The following is a 20,203-nucleotide window of genomic DNA, read 5'->3' on the forward strand; positions in this document are numbered from 1 at the left end:
ACTCTCAACAGCATTCTATAAAAGGTCTCACTAAATTATTGCTGAAATTTTTAAAGCTCTTCCCAACGTCACATACCATTGTTTAAATTTGCAAAAGCTTAGCAATGCCATCCCTATTTTAAGAGTCCTGACTACTCTGCTTTCCATCTAGCTTCCTTGTTAATACGCCTGGGAAGGCAGACGGTGCCCCAAGTGCACCCATGTGGGAGATGATGGATTAGAGTTCCTGGTTTCTGCTTGGCCCAGTCCTGGCTGTTGCAGTCATTTGGGGGAGTGAACCAGTAGATTGGGAGATGTCCCCCTCATTTTGTCTACTGCTTCCTTCCTCTTTATTCTTCCTTTCAAATAAGTATGCAAAAGGAGGGGGGGGAGGCTTAAGGGCCCGACTACATTGTGGCCCAGCAGTTTAAACCAGAGCCTATGACACTGGAATCTGTGAGTGCTGGTTCACATCATGATTACTCCACTTCTGATCTAGCTCCCTGCTAATGTGCCTGGGAAAGTACCTGATGGCCCAAATAGTGGGCCTCTGCCACCATGTGAGACACATGTGGACTTCCAAGCTCCTGGCTTCAGCCTTGCCCAGTCCCAGCTATTGCAGCCATTTGGGGAGTGAACCAGCAGATGGAGGATGTCTTTAACTCTCCCTTAAAATAATCTAAAGAAAAAGGTTTAACAATTATTACTTTTGGCCGGCGCCGCGGCTCACTAGGCTAATCCTCTGCCTTGCGGCGCCGGCACACCAGGTTCTAGTCCTGGTCGGGGCGCCGGATTCTGTCCCGGTTGCCCCTCTTCCAGGCCAGCTCTCTGCCGTGGCCAGGAGTGCAGTGGAGGATGGCCCAAGTGCTTGGGCCCTGCACCCCATGGGAGACCAGGAGAAGCACCTGGCTCCTGGCTTCGGATCAGCACGGTGTGCCGGCCGCAGCGCACCAGCTGCAGCGGCCATTAGAGGGTGAACCAATGGCAAAAAGGAAGACCTTTCTCTCTGTCTCTCTCACTGTCCACTCTACCTGTCAAAAAAAAAAAAAAATACTCTTTATTATTTGGCTATTTTCCTCCACAAACTGAATTCATATGACCTAAGTATACTGTACTGGTTGTAAATATTGACATACACCGTTACTCAGAATTCCTATTATTTTTGAATATTTTTTCTTGTCCTTATTTCTAGGCAAATGGACTGTGCACTTGAATTATACTATCTGTCCCTTACTATTAGAAAACCTGTTAGCTGTATCTATCAGCACAGGCAGATGAGTAATACTCCTTGTCTAATTCAATCCAAATGCACATTTCAGTTTGCAACTGAGCAAATATCAACCTTAGAAGGGGCCGGCGCTGTGGCTCAGCAGGTTAATGCCCTGGCCTGAAATGCCAGCATCCCATATGGGTGCTGGTTCGAGACCTGGCTGCTCCACTTCCAATCCAGCTCTCTGCTATGGCCTGGGACAGCAGTAGAAGATGGCCCAAGTCCTTGGGCCTCTGCACCCACGTGGGAAACCCAGAGGAACCTACCTCCTGGCTCCTGGTTTCAGATCGGTGAGCTCCAGCTGTTGCAGCCAACTGGGGAGTGAACCATTGGATGGAGGACCTCTCTCTGCTTCTCTGTGTAACTCTTTCAAATAAAATAAATAAGTCTTAAAAAAAAAAAAAAAGATAAAAGAGTTTAAGAGAAAGACCTCTGAACCAAGCAGCCCAGGAATCCAGGCTTTACAAATACTCAGCTGTGTTATCACAGGTAATTGACTTGAGTGAGTGCTACAAGTACTCACCCATACAATGGGGAAGTGGTAACAGGGGTACTTACCCTTGGTCATTAACACAGCTGAGACAAGACTGGCAAATAGTCCCTGGCATAGACTATTTGCTACCTGCTTTACAGCTGTGCATACTCAAGTGCTTTAGTTTTAGCTATCAGCAACGTGGAAGTTGTTTCTCCTTCACCATCATACCAGTATTTGCTGGTATGGCAGACTGTCATTCCAAGGCTTTTCTTCCAATTTTTCTTGTTGTTGTTGGCCACATAACCACACAACTATGGACTACATACTTCCCATCTTTCCTTTCAACTAAGTACAACCAACAGGACATGAGAAGTCATGAAATGTTAATTCCACCTTCCAGCCTCAGAAGCTGTCCTGACCACCTCTCTCCTGTTTCCTCGGGCTGCAGGAAGAGTGCCAGAGCCAACAGCTCTGGACTCAAGAATTGGAGCTGCCGTCTCAACTATTGCAAAATTGCTCAACTTTAGACAGGTACCACTAAGAAAAGCAAACAGCTACTTTACTAAAGCCAGTGTTTCTTGAGGGGTCCTTGGTAACACTTCCTCATCTGTAGTCTACTATGCAGACATAAAATAGACAATGTGGAAAAAAGGGGGGAGGGAAGTCAGCAAGCAGCTTGAAACTGTATTTTAATGTAGCTAGAGATATCCAATAATCGTAATTTTAAGTAGAAAAAATATCCCTTTTTCTTGATTTACAGCATCAGTAGCACAAGAAAGGAATAGGAATGTTTCTGGTTTGGTTTAGAAGTGGTAACAATCTTGATGGAACTGAAGACAATTTCACATATGTGGAATTTACAAGTCTGAAAGCACATGACACGGTTCCAGAAGAACAAGTTTACTTTTTCCTGTTTATGCTGATATTGAAATACTAGAATATACTCAGGTAATATACAATTTAGAAAATCAAGTAAGGAATCCAGATTAAACTGCTCTTGAATTAAGCAAAGCACACACTGTAAGTTTTAGGAAAGAACACAAATTAACAAAAAAACACCAGCAAACCCAAATTCAAATTTAGTGTTTTTAAGAGATTTATAAAAAACATGCTCTATTAGCACACAACTTTTTCTTAGTAACAACCTGAAAAGACTTATGATTTCAGAAGAGTACCATTTCAGAAACGTACTCCATGGAATTTATTCTCATTTTATCTTTGCAGAAGGAAGGAGAGAAAGCAGAGGTGGCACTGTGGCTGCGTTGTTTAAGGAAAAGCTTGCATAGGAAGATAATGGCTCCTCAGGAAATAAGTCATGATTAACTCTGGCTCTCAATTGTGTTACAACTCGATGATGGGTCAAGAGATCAGCTCCCCTCATAGCAAGTAACTCAAACCTTAACATTATTCGAAACATGGAGGTGAATACCACAAGATGAACTCAAACTGTAACAGGTAATTAAGCAGAGGACTAAATACTCAAGGGAGTCCCTTCTTCTAATGTCTCCAGATAAAACCTTTTGCCAGAAAGCAGTTCACCAGGTGATCTCATGCCAAGTATGAAATCACAGCTGTTAAGGGCATTACTCTACAACCACTGTATATACTACATATCACATTGAACCCAGCATAAATATGCCTGCACAATCACAATGTGAATAATGACAGTTGTGAGGCTGCTAGTGAAAAATCTTGAGCTCAAGAAGATTATGAGGAAAAATATGACAAACAGAAAATGGACACAGAGTTTAGAAGTTTTTGATCAGGAAAGGTAATCTTAAACACAGAAATATAACAAGAAAAGTACTCCTGTATTTTATCTGTGGAAATAATATGAAGCATTTATTTGATATATTGGACAAGAACAGAGCTAAGTAATCCAACACTACTGCAGCATTACAAAAGAATCATCCCCTCACCAGAGTGTGAGATTTCAGTGTAATCTGCTCAAGGGTGCGTGTCATATAAAACATGGTAAGACTGCCACTGCCCTGCCAAGTGCTTCCAGTCCCTACCCAGGTCCTACAGAAATACTGGTGGTCCCAAGTTTTATTGAAATAAATCACTTTATTTTTGAAAAATAAAGCATTTAAGGACAAATCAAAATGCCTCAGTAACCATATATCCAACTAAACCTTCATCTATTTAAATGAGTTATATATGCTGCCAACTACTAACCTTTATTTCACTCACACTAGAGCAATAAATCTTCTGTACTTATGTATCTTCCTCGCCCAATTATTCAAAGGAAAAAAACTCAAAATGATTAGCAAAGAAAAATGGAGGAATTAACACCCTTTTTAATTTGTTTTAAACATTTTTAAGGTTTAAAAAGTTTAAAGTTTGTAATTCCTAGTAGGAAAACATTATCTGAATGAATACCCTAATGACAAACCACTGTCAAATGCTTCAGCTGCATTTGGTGCAGAGGGGTAGGGATTATCTTCGAAGCACCCCAGCTCTCTGATGAGAAGGTCAGAGGTACACTGGTTTGTATTATTGCGACATCCATTAGGTGATCTGGGCTGCTTTTCCTTCAGCAAGGGCTTTGTCAGAAGGGCATTATGCTTGACCTCCAAATTTGGCTGACAATTTACTGATAAGATTCATAACCTTGGGGTTACTCTGGTATTTCGACATGTTTGCAGGGTTCTGGGCCACATCCTGGAAAGCCACCATAACTTCTGGATCCTGAAAAAAAGGAGGGAGGGGTGGAGAGTTGGTTTCTCTTTTAGATTTTTTTTTTTTTTTTTTTTGAAAGGCAAAGGTAGACAGTGAGAGAGAGAGAGAGAGAGAGAAAGAGTTACAGATAGTGAGAGACAGAGAGAGAGAAGGGTCTTCCTTCCATTGGTTTACTCCCCTAATGGCCGCCATGGCCAGCACTGCACCGATCTGAAGCCAGGAGCCAGGTACTTACCCTGGTCTCCCATGTGGGTGCAGGGACCCAAGCACTTGGGCCATCCTCTACTGCCCTCCGGGGCCACAGCAGAGAGCTGGACTGGAAGAGGAGCAACCGGGACAGAATCCAGCGCCCCAACTGGGACCAGAACCTGGGGTGCCGGCGCCGCAGGCGGAGGATTAGCCTAGTGAGCCACGGTGCCAGCCTCTCTTTTAGATTTTTAAAAAGTGTCTTGTTCAGGGAACAAGTTTATTATTCTATTGCCAGCTGTTTAGACGTGCAATTCTATCATTGCTAAGTTAGCTGGGGTTTAGGCAACTTCCTGAAGTGTAAATATTAATGCACACTTCAAGAAAGTAAAGCTCAGCTGTGCCACTTTAACTGGAACATGAAAAAACAGTATATCCACACAGAGGAGACCTCTGTGTGCCAGCAGGTTAAGCTGCCATCTGTAGTGCCAGCATCCCATATAAGTGCTGCTCCACTTCCTAAATAACTCCCCGCTAAGGCACCCGGGAAAGCAGAAGACAGCCCAAGTGCTTGGGCCCCTGCACCCATGTGGGAGACTAGCAGAAGCTCCTGGCTCCTGGCTCTGGCCTGGTCCAGCCCTGGCTGTTGCAGCCATCTGAGAAGCAAACCAGTGGATCAAAGACCTCTCTCTCCCACCTCTCTATGTAACTCTGCTTTTCAAATAAATAAAAAGTAAAATTTTTAAACAAACAATAAAACCAACTCATTCTGAAAAAATGAAATTGTCACACCTGCAAAATTAACTGTCTGGCAACTGGTAAGAAAACAATGGCTGGGGCTGGCGTTGCAGTGAAGCGGGTAAAGCTGCCACCTACAACACCAGCATCCATATGGAGGCTGGTTCAACTCTCAGCTGCTCCACTTCCCATCTAGCTCTCTGCTAATGGCATGGGAAAAGCAGTGGAGGATGGCCCACAATTTGAGCACTTGCCATCCATGTAGGAAGTGAACCAGTGGATTGAAGATCTCTTTCCCTCTCTGTAACTCTTTTAAATAAATCTTAAAAACAACAACTGAAAACCAACAATGACTGAGAATGACCTCTACTCCACGAAGAACTATCAAAGAAATACCTTAAATATAATAACAGGGGGAGCAGCACTGTGGCATAGCACATAAAACTGCTGCCTGGAGTGCCAGCAGCCCATAGGGCCTCAAGTTCAAGACCTGGCTGGCTCTACTTACAATCCAGCTCTCTGCTATGGCCTGGGAAAGCAGAAAAAGATGGCCCGAATGCTTGGGCCCCTGCACTGTCAGTGCAGGTAAGAAGCTCCTGGCTCCTCATCAGCCCAGCTCTGGTGGTTATGGCCATTTGGGGAGTGAACCAGTGGATGAAGATCTCTCTCTGCCTCTGTGCCTTTCAAATAAATAAATCTTTAAAAAATATATATAATATAAAGTTCAAAGATCTTACCTGCATGGCTGCAAGAACCTCTGGATCACTAAGGATTTCATTGAGGCCAGGCATTCCTGCCATTCCAGGCATGGCCCCTCCCATTCCAGGCATTCCTCCAGGAAAATTTCCAGGCATCCCCCCAGGAAAGCCACCTGCAAGAATAATCAAAGTGTACAGAGGCCAGACACACTCTCAAATAGCCTGACACACACACACACATGTGTACAGAGAACCAAAGTGTACAGAAACCATACTCTCAAATAGTCTGACACACAAAAACACACGCGCGTACAGAGAACCAAAATGTACAGAAACCAAAGGTACTCTCAAATAGTCTTCACACACACACACACACACACACACACACACACACACGGGTATAGAGAACCAAAGGGCCACTGAATTTTTAACTTCTAATTTTCTCTTAAAAATAAGGCTGTAAATGAGACTTTACTAACCTTCTGGATTCATGTTTTCCTAATAAAACTGCCAAACAGGCCGGCGTTGCGGCTCACTAGGCTAATCCTCCGCCTGCGGCGCCGGCACACCGGGTTCTAGTCCCGGTTGGGGCCCCGGATTCTGTCCCGGTTGCCCCTCTTCCAGTCCAGCAATCTGCTGTGGCCCAGGAAGGCAGTGGAGGATGGCCCAAGTGCTTGGGCCCTGCACCCGCACGGGAGACCAGGAGGAAGCACCTGGCTCTTGGCTTCAGATCGGCACAGTGCCGGCTGTGGCAGCCATTTGGGGGGATGAACTAATGGAAGGAAGACCTTTCTCTGTCTCTCACTAATTCTACCTGTCCAAAAAAAAAAAAAGTGCCAAAGAAAATGATGTTAAAGAAGGCAACAAGGGGCTGGTGCTGTCGCACAGGTTAACACTTTGCCTGCGGGACTGGCATCCCATATGGGTGCCGGTTCGAGTCCTGGCTGCTCCTCTTCCAATCCAGCTGTCTGCTATGGCCTGGGAAAGCAGTGGAATATGGCCCAAGTGCTTGGGCACATGCACCCATGTGGGAGACCTGGAAGAAGCTCCTGGTTCCTGGCTTTGGATTGGCACTGTTCCAGCCATTGTATTTGGGGAGTGAACCGGGAGACTGAAGACCTCTCTCTGTCTCTCCCTCTCACTGTCAGTAGCTCTTATTTCTCAAATAAGTAAAAATCTTTTTTTTTTTTTTTTTTTTTTTTGATCAGGCAGAGTGGACAGTGAGAGTGAGAGAGAGAGAGAGAGACAGAGAGAAAGGTCTTCCTTTGCCGTTGGTTCACCCTCCAGTGGCCGCCGCGGCTGGCGCGCTGCGGCCGGCACTCCACGCTGATCCTCATCCAATGGCAGGAGCCAAGTACTTATCCTGGTCTCCCATGGGGTGCAGGGCCCAAGCACTTGGGCCATCCTCCACTGCACTCCCTGGCCACAGCAGAGAGCTGGCCTGGAAGAGGGGCAACCGGGACAGAATCCGGCGCCCCGACCGGGACTAGAACCCAGTGTGCTGGCGCCGCAAGGCGGAGGATTAGCCTAGTGAGCTGCGGCGCCGGCCTCAAATAAGTAAAAATCTTTAAAAAAAAAAAAAAAAAAAAAAAGGCAATCAATAGTCCCTCTGAACTGTAAAATTAAATTGTCAGTCATGTTGATCTTTAATATCTACTCCTCAATTTTTAAGATTTTTACTTGGAAGAGTTACACAGAGAGAAGGAGAGGGAGAAAGAAAAAGAGAGAAAGAGGGAGGTCTTCCACTCACTGGCTCACTCCCCAAATGGCTGCAATGGAACGATTGGAGTTGCACTGATCCAAAGCCAGGAGCCAGGAGCTTCTTCCGGGTCTCCCATGTGGGTGCAGGGGTCCAAGGACTTGGGCTATCTTTTGCTTTCCCAGGCCACAGCAGAGAGCTGGATCGGAAGTGGAGCAGCCAGGTGTTGAACCGGCGCCCAAATGGGATACCGGTACTGTAGGCAGCAGCTGTGTCTGCTATACCCCAGTGCCGGCCCCCGCCCCCACTTTTTGAAGATTTTTATTTATTTATCTGAGAAGCAGAGAAACAGTGAGAGGGAGAGACAGAGAGAGATAGGTCTTCCTTCCGTTGGTTCACTCCCCAAATGGCCTCAACGGCTGGAGCTGCACCGATCCGAAGCCAGGAGCCAGGTGCTTCTTCATGGTCTCCCATGTGGGTGCAGGGAGGGGCCCAAGCACTTGGGCCACCCTCTACTGCTTTCCCAGGCCACAGCAGAGAGCTGGATCGGAAGAGAAGCAGCCAGGACTAGAACTGGTGCCCATGAGATGCCAGTACATACTCCTCATTTTTGAACAGTATCCTTTTTAAAGATAATTCATACAAGTTTACTGTAGTTTTTAAATTCTGACTATGTTTGCTGCAGAGCAGTTATTCCTTCAAGAACTACCTAAAATGCTTTTTATGAAATTTGTGGATTTCTCATTTTTCCCAACGATAATCAACATTTCTGAAATGAAAGTAGAAACCCACTTTTTCGTTAGACACTGTTCTAATAAATAGTATTTCATTCTCCCAGTATAGTCAGATAATAAATCCAAATTATTTCCTGTTGTATTTCTTTACTACCATAAATGTGCATCTCCATTGGCAATATTCTGGAATTCATTATGCTAAATATAGGGGCATCCTGAAGGGAGAGACAAGTGATACTGATGTATTCTGCAAGATCAAGCACCACCACATATATGTAGTGTCATAGTAATATGGTCATTACACCAGACTCCACAATAGTTCACACATGACTGTAACTGTCAAAAGTGAATGCAAATCTAGGGAGACTTGAAAACAACTTCAGGATTACCTGACTACAGGCTTCAAAAAATTAATTCCTACTGTTAAACAAGCAGTTCAAGGTTTTTTAAATCTAGATAATAAAAAGTACGTAATAATCATCTCTAGTACCATTCCACAATTGTTTGGAATTGTTTTCAACAATTTTCCTTTTCTTGAAAGCCGAGTAGGGCTGGGGTGGGCACGACAGTAAGACAAGCATCCTCCATCTGCTGATGCACTTCCTACATGGCCACAATAGCTGGGCTAGCCAAGAGCCCAGAACTCAACCCCCATGTAGCAGGGACCCAAGTACTTCCGTTATCCCAGCTGCTTCCCAGGTGTGCATGAGCAGGAAGCTGGAATCAGAAATGGAGCCAGAACTTGAACCCAGGCCCTCAGATACGGGATGTGGATATCACTTGTGGCATCTTAACTGCTCTGTCACCAAACACTCAACCCTAGTGGTCATTTTTTAAAAACAAAGGTACTTGACAAATACGATTATTTCTATTTTAAATAAGAAATAAGCTAGGAACTAAAATTTATTTTCTTGGCTTTTCTTAAAACAGCATCAGGGGCCTGAGTTGTGCACAGCAGGTGAAGCTGCTGCCTGCGATGCCAGTATCTATCCATGGGCACTGGTTTGAGCCCCAGCTGCTCCACTTCTCATCCAGCTCCTACTGTGTCTGAGAAACCAATGCAAGATGGTCCAAGAACTTGGGCCTTACCATTCCCAACAGAGAGCCAGATGGAGCTTTTAGTTCCTAGCTTTGACCTGGTTCAGCCTTGAGTGTTGTGGCCATTTGAGGAGTGAACCACAGGATGAAACATCTCTCTGGGGCCAGCGCTCGTGGCTCACTTGGTTAATCCTCTACCTGCGGCACCGGCATCCCATATGGGTGCCGGTTCTAGTCCCAGTTGCTCCTCTTCTAGTCCAGCTCTCTGCTGTGGCCCGGGAAGGCAGTGGAGGATGGCACAAGTGCTTGGGCCCTGCACCTGCATGGGAGACCAGGAGGAGGCACCTGGCTCCTGGCTTCAGATCGGCACAGCATCGGCCGTAGCAGCCATTTGGGGAGTGAACCAATGGAGGGAAGATCTTTCTGTATCTCTCTGTCTATAACTACCTGTCCATAAAAAACAAACAAACAAACAAAAAAACAAAAAAGAAAAAAAAAAGAAAAGAAAAAGAAACATCTCTGTTGCTATGCCTTTCAAATAAGTAAATAAATCTTAAAAAAAAAGTATTTTTAACAGAATTCCCTTTTTTTTTTTTTTTGACAGGCAGAGTAGACAGTGAGAGAGAGAGAGACATAGAGAAAGGTCTTCCTTTTGCTGTTGGTTCACCCTCCAATGGCCGCCGCGGCCGGCACACTGCGGCCGGCGCACCTTGCTGATCCGAAGCCAGGAGCCAGGTGCTTCTCCTGGTCTCCCATGCGAGTGCAGGGCCCAAAGACTTGGGCCAGCTCCACTGCACTCCTGGGCCACAGCAGAGAGCTGGCCTGGAAGAGGGGCAACCAGGACAGGATCTGGCGCCCCAACCGGGACTAGAACCCGGTGTGCCGGCGCCACAAGGCAGAGGATTAGCCTAGTGAGCCGCGGCGCCGGCCTCAGAATTCCCATTCTATCCAGTGCACTATCTTCATGAATATCACTGTATAAAGCAGCAGAAATTCCATTATTCAGTGCAGAAATACTTAATTACACCATAATAACTTATTTATTTACATATAATAAAGCACATTGTTCAGGCTCCCATAAGTAATAAAAAGTATAGAATGCAGGGGCAAGCAGTTAAGACCGGTTAAGATGTCTGTATTCTGGGGCTGGCGCCGTGGCTCACTTGGTTAATCCTCCGCCTGTGGCGCCGGCATCCCATATGGGCGCCGGGTTCCAGTCTAGCTCTCTGCTGTGGCCTGGGAAAGCAGTGGAGGATGGCCCAAGTGCTTGGGCCCTGCTCCCGCATGGGAGACCAGGAGGAAGAACCTGGCTCCTGGCTTCGGATCAGCACAGCTCTGGCCGTTGAGGCCATTTGGGGAGTGAACCAACGGAAGGAAGACCTTTTTCTCTGTCTCACTAATTCTGCCTGTCAAAAAATTAAAAGATGTCTGTATTCCCTGTCAGACCACAGGGATTCAAAATCCATTTCAGGCTTCTAACTCCAACTTCCTGCTAATGCAGACCCTGGGAGGTGGTAGTGATGGCTGAAGTAACTGGGTCCTGTCATTCACATCAGAGATAGCGGTTCCTCCCCTTGGCCAGCCCCAGCCACTGTGGGCATCTGTGGAGTAAACAAGCAGATGGGAAGTCTCCCTCGCAATTTTTTAATACAACTCAAACTGTTGTTTGAAAAGGAAGAAAACACTAGTCCCACTAACAAAGTTTCTAATGGAAACAAACCTTTCTAATGTTCCAGGAACTTATGTTACCAAATGCATTTGAATTGAGAATACTCTTTTGCTCCATCTCCAAATCAGAATACATCTTAATTATTTACAGGGCCAGAGCTGTAGCATAGAGCGTAAAGCTGCCGCCTGCAGTGCTGGCATCCTATATGGCTGCTAGTTCAAGACCTGGCTGCTCCACTTCCAGTCCAGCTCTCTGCTGTGGCCTGGGAAAGCAGTAGAAGATGGCCCAAGTCCTTGGGGCCCTGCATCCGCATGGGAGACCTGGAAGAAGCTCCTGGCTTCGGATCAGCGCAGCTCCAGCCGTTGCAGCCAACTGGGGAGTGAACCAGCAGATGGAATGACCAACCTCTCTCTGCCTCTCTTTTTCTGTGTAACTCTTTCAAATAAGTAAATAAATCTTTAAAAAAATTATTTACAACAGTAACAGCCTTAATTTTTCTTTAAATGTACCTGGAAAAGAGCCATACTGAGCTCCTGATTGTCGTCTGGCTTCTTCCTCCTTTAATACAAAAAAGAAATAAATTATATAGTAAGAGGAAAAAGTAATGTCATCCCTTAACATTATCTATGAAAAATCTCTTTAAAAAGTTGTAAAATAAGCTAGTAAAGGACTTAACAAGAACGACACATTTCAATTCACAATACTGAATAATAAATTTTCTAATTAGGTCCACAATGAGTATTAATGAGCAATGATTTTAGGGAGAGTACTTTACCCTAGAAAATGAACAAAACTGGAGAAGCAATTTATAGTAATGATACGCCCTGTAAAATTTTAAACTTAATATTTTTAAAATGTCAAACTAAAGGACAGGACTTATTACTAAGACTGCTATGACATTTGTATCAGATGTTCACCTTTTCTACACTTTCCCTAACAAAACTCTAAGAGACTTACAGATTTGTTTTTGGAGTTTTATAAAGACAAAAGGGAGGATAAAAATTTACCTCACAGCAAAATACAATACTATTAATGAGCTAAACATAAAAATTTTATTTTTTATTTTTTTGACAGGCAGAGTGGACAGTGAGAGAGAGAGAGAGAGAAAGGTCTTCCTTTACCGTTGGTTCACCCTCCAATGGCCGCTGCGGCTGGCGCACTGCGGCCAGCGTACTGCGCTGATCTGAAGCCAGGAGCCAGGTGCTTCTCCTGGTCTCCCATGGGGTGCAGGGCCCAAGCACCTGGGCCATCCTCCACTGCACTCCTGGGCCACAGCAGAGAGCTGGACTGAAGAGGGGCAACCAGGATAGAATCTGGCGCCCTGACTTGGACTAGAACCCAGTGTGCTGGTGCCACGGGCAGAGGATTAGCCTATTTAGCCGCGACGCTGGCCAAAAATTACTTTTAAAGATTACAAAGTATAACCTTAAAAATCAAATATGATGTTTAATAAATAAAAAACTGGGGCCGGTGCCATGGCTCACTTGGTTAATCCTCCACCTGCGGCACCGGCATCCCATATGGGTGGTGGGTTCTAGTCTCAGTTGCCCCTCTTCCTGTCCAGCTCTCTGCTGTGGCCTGGGAAGGCAGTGGAGGATGGCCCAGGTGCTTGGGTCCCTGCACCTGCATGGGAGACCAGGAAGAAGCACCTGGCTCCTGGCTTCAGATTGGCGCAGTGCCGGCTGTGGTGGCCATTTTGGGGGGTGAACCAAGGGAAGGAAGATCTTTCTCTCTCTCTCTCTCTCTCTCTAATTCTACCTGTCAAATAAATAAATAAAAATAAAAATAAATAAATAAATAAACCCTAGGTGTTAATGTTATGAAATTATACTACAGCATTACATCTTTCATTCAACAATGCTAGAAACACATTAAGTGAAAATTGACAGAATAAACCTACAAAGTAAATACAGGCAAAAACTGGGAGCAATTTAAGAGCAGGAACAATATTACAAAAGGATTGGGGACAATCCCTTTTGTAATTTCTATATACAACAGGACTTTATAACTAAATATATGAAATCTATTTTTAATACTTATGAACCTATTGTTGGAACAGGAGAAATCATAAAACTCATTAAGGCAAGCATTCTCAAAAAAAAAAAAAAAAAAAAAAAAAAAAACTATGGCCAAATTTTTAATTACTTGACCAGGAAGAATTCCTGATTCTAGATGAACATGAACAAGAATTTAAGATGGTAAAATACAAGCACACTTAGAATCTGAAGACTTAAAAATATCTCCACAGAAGCTAGACACAGTCAAGAGAAAGACTTTAAGTAGTATCCTCAGTTCTGCAGAACTGCAGTCTGCATTAATCACAGGAGCAAGACTCAAAGCAGCATCGCAAGCTCCACGGTCTACTGCGTCAGCCTCTCCGTCCCAGCTTGGACTCCAGAAACGTTACCCTCTGGGCGCGCTCATGCTCTTCTCGAGCCTTCTTGACTCTTTCCATTCTTTCTTTGATCTCTCGTTCTTCACGTTTTCGCTCATACTTTCTCCGATGTTCTGCAATTTTCTGGGCCTAGATAAAAAGAGCCACAGAAAATTAAGTCTGCTCCAAAAGTAGTAAGGTCAACTGAACAGCTTTGTTAAGAGTTCCTTTTCTGGGGGCCGGTGCTGTGGCACAGCAGGTAAAGCTGTTGCCTGCAGTGCCGGCATTCCATATGCATGATGGTTCAAGTCCATTTCCAATCTAGCTCTCTGCTATGGGAAAGCAGAAGATGGTCCAAGTGCTTGGGCCCCTGAACCCACGTGGGAGACCTGGAAGAAGCTCCTGGTTCCTGGCTTTGTACAGGCTCAGCTCCAGCCATTGCAGCCATCTGGGGAGTGAACCAGCAGATGGAAGACACCTGTCTCTCTGCCTTTCAAATAAATAAATACATCTTTGAAAAAAAAAAAAAAAAAAAGCAGGGACCGGTCCTCTGGTGTAACAGGTAAAGTGGTGCCGGCGTCTCACACACACGGGCACTGGTTTGAGTCCTAGCTGCTCCACTTCTGATCCAGTTCTCTGGTAATGTGACTAGGAAAGCAGCAAAGGAATGGCTCAAGAACTTGGGCCCCTGTACCCACAGGGCTGTCTTGGGTAGTTCCTGGCTCCTGGCTTTGGACTGACCCAACTCTGGCCACTGGGGCCATTTGGGGAGTGAACCAGCAGATGGAAGACATCTCACTCTCTGTAACTCTGCCTTTCAACTAAGTAAGTAAATCTTAAAAACCAACAAACAAAGGAGGAAAAAAAAAACTAAGGGGGGAAAAAGACAGAAAACCACCTGATATAAACTCAGGCTTTAACAAGACCAATCCCAACTGTACAAAGCACTGTTAAAAAGATTCTAGAATGTGAAATCAGAGACAAAGATTATCAAACAAGTAACTATGCTCACTCAACATTAGCAAATTCAAATAGCAAGACAACACTTGCTCAGAGTTTCTACAGCTGCACAGTGTACGGATGCAGAAGTTATAGCCCAGGGCTGCAGAAGCGATCACCAGTGATTCCACCATGAGAAGGCGGAGACTGGACACACAGCTATTTGCCAATCTTGCTGCATTTAAGTTTCTTTATCCATAAAACAGAGGAAGACACACACATACTCTTATCAAATCCCTATGGGGATTAAGGAAAACATATGTAAACACATAAAAGGCATCATATATTGTACGGAATGCTGTGGATCTCTCATTTATTAGGAGAATAAAATAAGTATAAGGGACTTGTATTCAATTGTTCTTTTAGCTTGTTCGAACTATTATTAATATCTTGTACAACCTGGCCCACTTAAGCCTTGTTATGAGAAGGAAAAGAAAATCAACTGAAGTCTCCAGTGGTAATAAATTAATTCAGTAAGACTTCCACTGTGCTAAAACCTTTGGTAACAAATTCCTGGAAGTGTAACTTCCAACAAAGCCGAAGGATTTACCATGTATACTTAAAATAATTTTAACTAATTATTTTAGATAGAGATTATCTTAAAATGGAATGTTCTAGGGGTTTCCACTGTGCACAACAGGTACACAGATGCCTGCAATGCTGACATCCCATATGGGCACTGCAAACTCTGGCTGCTCCACATCAGATCCAACTCCCTGCTAACATGCCTAGGCAAGTAATAGAAGATGACCCAAGTGCTTGGATCCCTGCAACACCTGGGAGACCCAGATGGAGTTCCAGGCTCCTGGCTTCGACTACTGTGGCCATTTGGAGAGTGAACTAGTATTCAGAAGCTCTCTCCCCCTCTTGCTCTCTAATTCTGCCTTTCAAATAAATAAACCTCTAAAAGCATGAGACCCAAACCTTTAACAAGCATAAGGCAGAGTGGTTTAAAAAAAAAAAAGTAGTTCTAGTTTTTGGACTCAGTATTTTTACAAGGTTGAAACGGAACTTCCAAAGTGGACAAATATACCTTCAAAGTATACAAGGACAGCCCAGGCTCAAACCTAGGGTCACATTTTATAGATTTTTTTCCCTTTTCTGTCCTTGTTGTTACCAGGTAGTCTTTCATTTCTGACTTTCTGGTTGTAATTACACTGTGGTCTCACAGTGGACTCTCTACCATACAGCACAAGAAAGGAAAGCATGCAGACCTAACGAGACTTCCAGAGCTGAGTAAGCTTCAGTGGTCCCAGACCACAACTTGCCAATGTGTATTTCTTTGCACCTGTTTTTCAGGTAATTTATGGCTGCCAGGGCGTAAGTGCCAGAAGTATGCAGTATTACAGCCATGACGACTCCTTGCCGCCTGTAACATACCCTGGGTTGAACTTCCTTCAGCACTGCACTGGCATCTTCATCATAATCCAGTTTGCAGGCAAGGGCCAGATCATGGGCGGCTTCTTCCCAGTGGCCCAGAAGTCTGAAACAGATTTAAACGCACTTAGGAGACATTTACAATATGTACCTATTACATTACAGTAGACATCAGACATTACAATATGTATCTACGTAGCTTGGTGTCTCGCTTCCTTATAAAACAGGACTATGGGGGACCAGCACAGTGGCCTAACAGGTTAAGCTGTTGCCTGCTGCGCCAGTATCCTAGATAGATGCCAGTTTGAGTCCCGGCTGCTCCACTTCTGATCCAGCTCTCTGCTATGGCCTGGGAAAAGCAGCAGCAGATGGTCCAAGTTCTTGGGCCCCTGCACCCATGTGGGAGACCTGGAAGAAGCTCCTAGCTTCAGCTTAATCCAGCACTGGCTGTTGCAGCCACTTTGGGGAGTAGGAGCAGATGAAAGACCTCTGTCTGTCCCTCTCTCTCTGTAACTCTGCCTTTCAAATAAATAAATCACCCCCCCCCCCAAAAAAAAGACTGTGACAAGTTTAAGTGGTTAAATATTCTGTAACATCAATCAATTCAATTACTGTTACAGTGCTGATTAACACTACGGAAACTTGAAGGAGTTTAACTTTCCTCTATGACACTGATAAAGCTGCTCTTAGATTTAAAAAAAAAAAAAAAAAAAAAAAAAAGCTTTAAACACACACACGCTGAAAATGTTAAGAACACCCCATAAGGGGCCAGCATTCTGGCACAGTGAGTTCCGCTGCAGGCTGCTGTGTGCCATCCCAAATCAAAGCGCTGGTTTGAGTCTCAGCTCCTCTGTCAAAGCATCTGAAAAACAGATGGTCCAAGTACTTGAGCTACTGCCACCCAAGTGAGAGACCCAGATTGAGTTCCAGGCTCCTGGCTTTGGCCTGGACCAGCCCCAGCCATTGTGGCCATTTGGTGACTGAACCAATGGGTGGAAGACTAATCTTTCTCGTCACCTTTATCACTCTGCCTTCCAAATAAACAAAATTTTACGTTTAAAAAAAATTTTTTTTTTATTTTTGACAGGCAGAGTGGACAGTGAGAGAGAGAGACAGAGAGAGAAAGGTCTTCCTTTGCCGTTGGTTCACCCTCCAATGGCCGCCGCTGCAGCCGGCGCACCGCGCTGATCCGATGGCAGGAGCCAGGATCCAGGTGCTTTTCCTGGTCTCCCATGGGGTGCAGGGCCCAAGCACCTGGGCCATCCTCCACTGCACTCCCTGGCCATAGCAGAGAGCTGGCCTGGAAGAGGGGCAACCGGGACAGAATCCGGCGCCCCAACCGGGACTAGAACCTGGTGTGCCGGCGCCGCAAGGTGGAGGATTAGCCTATTGAGCCATGGCGCCGGCCCTAAAAAATCATATTTTAAGGGTGGGCACTTTGCCTGCTGAATAAGATACCCACATTACATAACAATATCAGAGTGCCTAGGTCAATTCTCAGTCTGCTGATTGAAGTTTACTGCAGAAGAGGAATCTGGGCAGTAGGGTGACGGTTCAACTAACTGGGTTCCTGTCACCCAAGTGGGAGACCTGGATTGTTTCCTGCTCCCACCTTCAGCACTAGGCCAGACTTTTGAGGAACAAACCAATAGATGGAGCTCTCTACAACTCAAATAAATTAAAAAAAAAAAAAAAAAAAAGGGCAGGTAGTTCTAACTTTCAAACTCAACAACAACAGGATTAAGGATGGGTCTTTGGCATAATGGTTAAGATACCACCTGGGACAGCCACATCCCTTATCAAAGAACGGGGTTTGAGTCACAGTTCTTGGGTTTCCTATTCAGCTGCCAGCTACTGAGCACTTTGGGAAGCAGAAAACGATGGCTGAAGACTGCGGTCCCTAACACCCGCAGAAGAGACCCAGACTGAGTCCTGCGTTCCTGGCTTCAGTCTGGCCCAGCCTCAAATGTTTTTGGAGCATTTGGGGAGTGAATCAGTGGACAGATGATATCTGCCTCTTTATCTTTCAAATAAAAAATGAAAACAAAAATATTTTTAAGTACTTAGAAACAGTATTAACATGATCTATATTTAGAATGCGGATTTCTATGTACGATGTACAAGAGAAGGAAAAATAACGTATGTAGGTATACTTTACTGAAAATAGTGACAAAAAATGAATCAGAAAGGAAAGGCTGGCAAGGACAGTTAAGAATGGGGTAGAGGAAGACAGCAATGGAATTGAGAGGACTATGGGTATACCTTTGACTCAAATTTGAGTGTTTTACATACTGGAAAAAAAATCAGAAAGGATGGAAAGCCCTAAACCTGAATACAAACTTCAGTAAGAGGATAACTTAACTGTATGTATAAACTGACAACAAAAAGTACATTAAAAAAATTTTAAGAAACTCTTAAAACAGGTTCCTTGTAAATCTTAAGTGGGACATATTTTAAGGATAAGAAATGCCCCCAAACCACACACACTTTAACAGATATTCTGCTTTTAAATATTATAATTACGGGGGGCCTGCGCTGTGGCATAGCAGGTAAAGCTGCCACCTGCAATGGCAGGATCCTACATGGGCGCCAGTTTGAGACCTGGCTGCTCCACTTCCGATCCCAGCTCTCTGCTATGGCCTGTGAAAGCAGAAGATGGCCCAAGGACCTGCACCTGCACTCCAGCGCTGCAGCCAGCTGGGGAGTGACCCAGCGGATGAAGACCTCTCTTTCTGCCTCTCCTTCTCTGAGTTAACTCTGACTTTCAAATAAATAAATCTTCAAAGGAAATTATAAAACAATTTTATGTGTCTAACAGGATGATACAAGTAAGCACATTAGTGGGGACAAGATTTGACTGTGGAAGAACAGTGTCAAAAACACAGAGAAGTCCAGTGTTGTGATGTAGCTTTCTGTATCTAGGTTAAATCCACCAGTTTATTTTCCCATTTTCCTGATTTTTCAGGGATCCTTGAGGTGACTAAAGTAGTTTCAGACTACTATATTCTTTCTTCTGGAATATATTGGTTGTTCAATGTGAAGCTTCAAAGAGAAAGTCCGAAAGTAAGAAAAATCTGTAAAGGACACTGATACAAGGTTACTTTTTCTTGGAACTAATTTTCAGATTAAAAAAAATTTACCTTACACTTGGCTATATGTGCTGAAAATTATTATTTTGGATTAAAGAAGTGAAAAGAATATTTTCTTATTTGTTCTTTATATTCTCTCCAGTCTCCATACTGAGTATACATGACACTTTGAAATGAAGTCCTTAGGCATTTTTTCCCTCCAAATGAAGCATATTAAAACATCACATTTAAATTTTAAAAGTTCTGAAAATTTCAATTATTTACCTGTGTGCTTTCCCTCGCCACTTGTAAGGCTGAGCTGAATCAGGATTTATGTCAATGGCTCTGTCACAGTCTCGGATGGCAGCATTTGGCTTCTGTAATTTGACGAAGACACTAAGAGATATATTAAAAATATTCATTTCAAACTATAAAATGAAACCTTTGAGATCACAACAGAATGAATTTTATTTAAACAAATGAGCAAGAATTATTCCCCAGCACAGCGCATGGCTGGCTGTTTAGAGCTCTCACCTTGCTCTCTTGGCGTACAGAATGGCCAAGCGAGGATTTAGCTTGATGGCATCTGTGAACAGGTCTATGGCTTTCTGCAGTTCACCTGAAGTGAAACAGAAGGTACTGAGTAGATAAAAACAGGGACTGGCGTTGTAGCGTAGCAGGTAAAGCTGTCACCTGGGGCACTGGCAACCTATATGGGCATGGGCACTGGTTTGTGTCCCAGCTGCTCCACTTCTGATCCACCTCCTTGCTAATGGCCTGGGAAAAGCAGTGGAGAATGGCTAAAGTGTTTGAGCCCTTGGCACCCACGTGGGAGACCCAGAAAAAGATCCTGGTTTGGCCTGCCTTAGTGCTGGCTGTTGCGGCTGTTTCTTTTTGTAACTCTTTCAAAATAAAAACATTTTTTTTCTTTTTTTTTTTTGACAGGCAGAGTGGACAGTGAGAGAGAGAGACAGAGAGAAAGGTCCTCCTTTGCCGTTGGTTCACCCTCCAATGGCCGCTGCGGCCGGCGCACCACGCTGATCCGATGGCAGGAGCCAGGTACTTATCCTGGTCTCCCATGGGGTGCAGGGCCCAAGCACTTGGGCCATCCTCCACTGCACTCCTGGGCCACAGCAGAGAGCTGGCCTGGAAGAGGGGCAACCAGGACAGAATCCGGCGCCCCAACCGGGACTAGAACCTGGTGTGCCGGCGCCGCA

The 20,203-nt window shown here is 44.6% G+C and overlaps 1 protein-coding gene across 2 annotated transcripts in view; it reads right to left on the reverse strand.

The window, feature by feature from the left end:
* Positions 1-3,538: 3,538 nt before the first annotated feature.
* Positions 3,539-20,203, reverse strand: part of ST13 (ST13 Hsp70 interacting protein) — a 34,370-nt gene continuing 17,705 nt past the window's right edge. The window contains exons 6-12 of one of the 2 annotated variants that reach the window (XM_002721397.5): positions 19,521-19,605; positions 19,272-19,382; positions 15,922-16,024; positions 13,576-13,692; positions 11,678-11,726; positions 6,068-6,201; positions 3,539-4,415 (exon numbers count right to left, since the gene is read on the reverse strand). In XM_002721397.5, the coding sequence (XP_002721443.1) occupies positions 4,287-4,415; positions 6,068-6,201; positions 11,678-11,726; positions 13,576-13,692; positions 15,922-16,024; positions 19,272-19,382; positions 19,521-19,605 (728 nt within the window). In that variant the 3' untranslated portion in view covers positions 3,539-4,286. Of the gene's footprint in view, positions 4,416-6,067; positions 6,202-7,608; positions 7,927-11,677; positions 11,727-13,575; positions 13,693-15,921; positions 16,025-19,271; positions 19,383-19,520; positions 19,606-20,203 lie in introns of those variants that run through there. The other variant, XM_070052972.1, reaches the window with a different exon arrangement.

This window comes from Oryctolagus cuniculus, chromosome 11 (assembly GCF_964237555.1).
Source record: "Oryctolagus cuniculus chromosome 11, mOryCun1.1, whole genome shotgun sequence".
NCBI lineage: Eukaryota > Metazoa > Chordata > Mammalia > Lagomorpha > Leporidae > Oryctolagus > Oryctolagus cuniculus.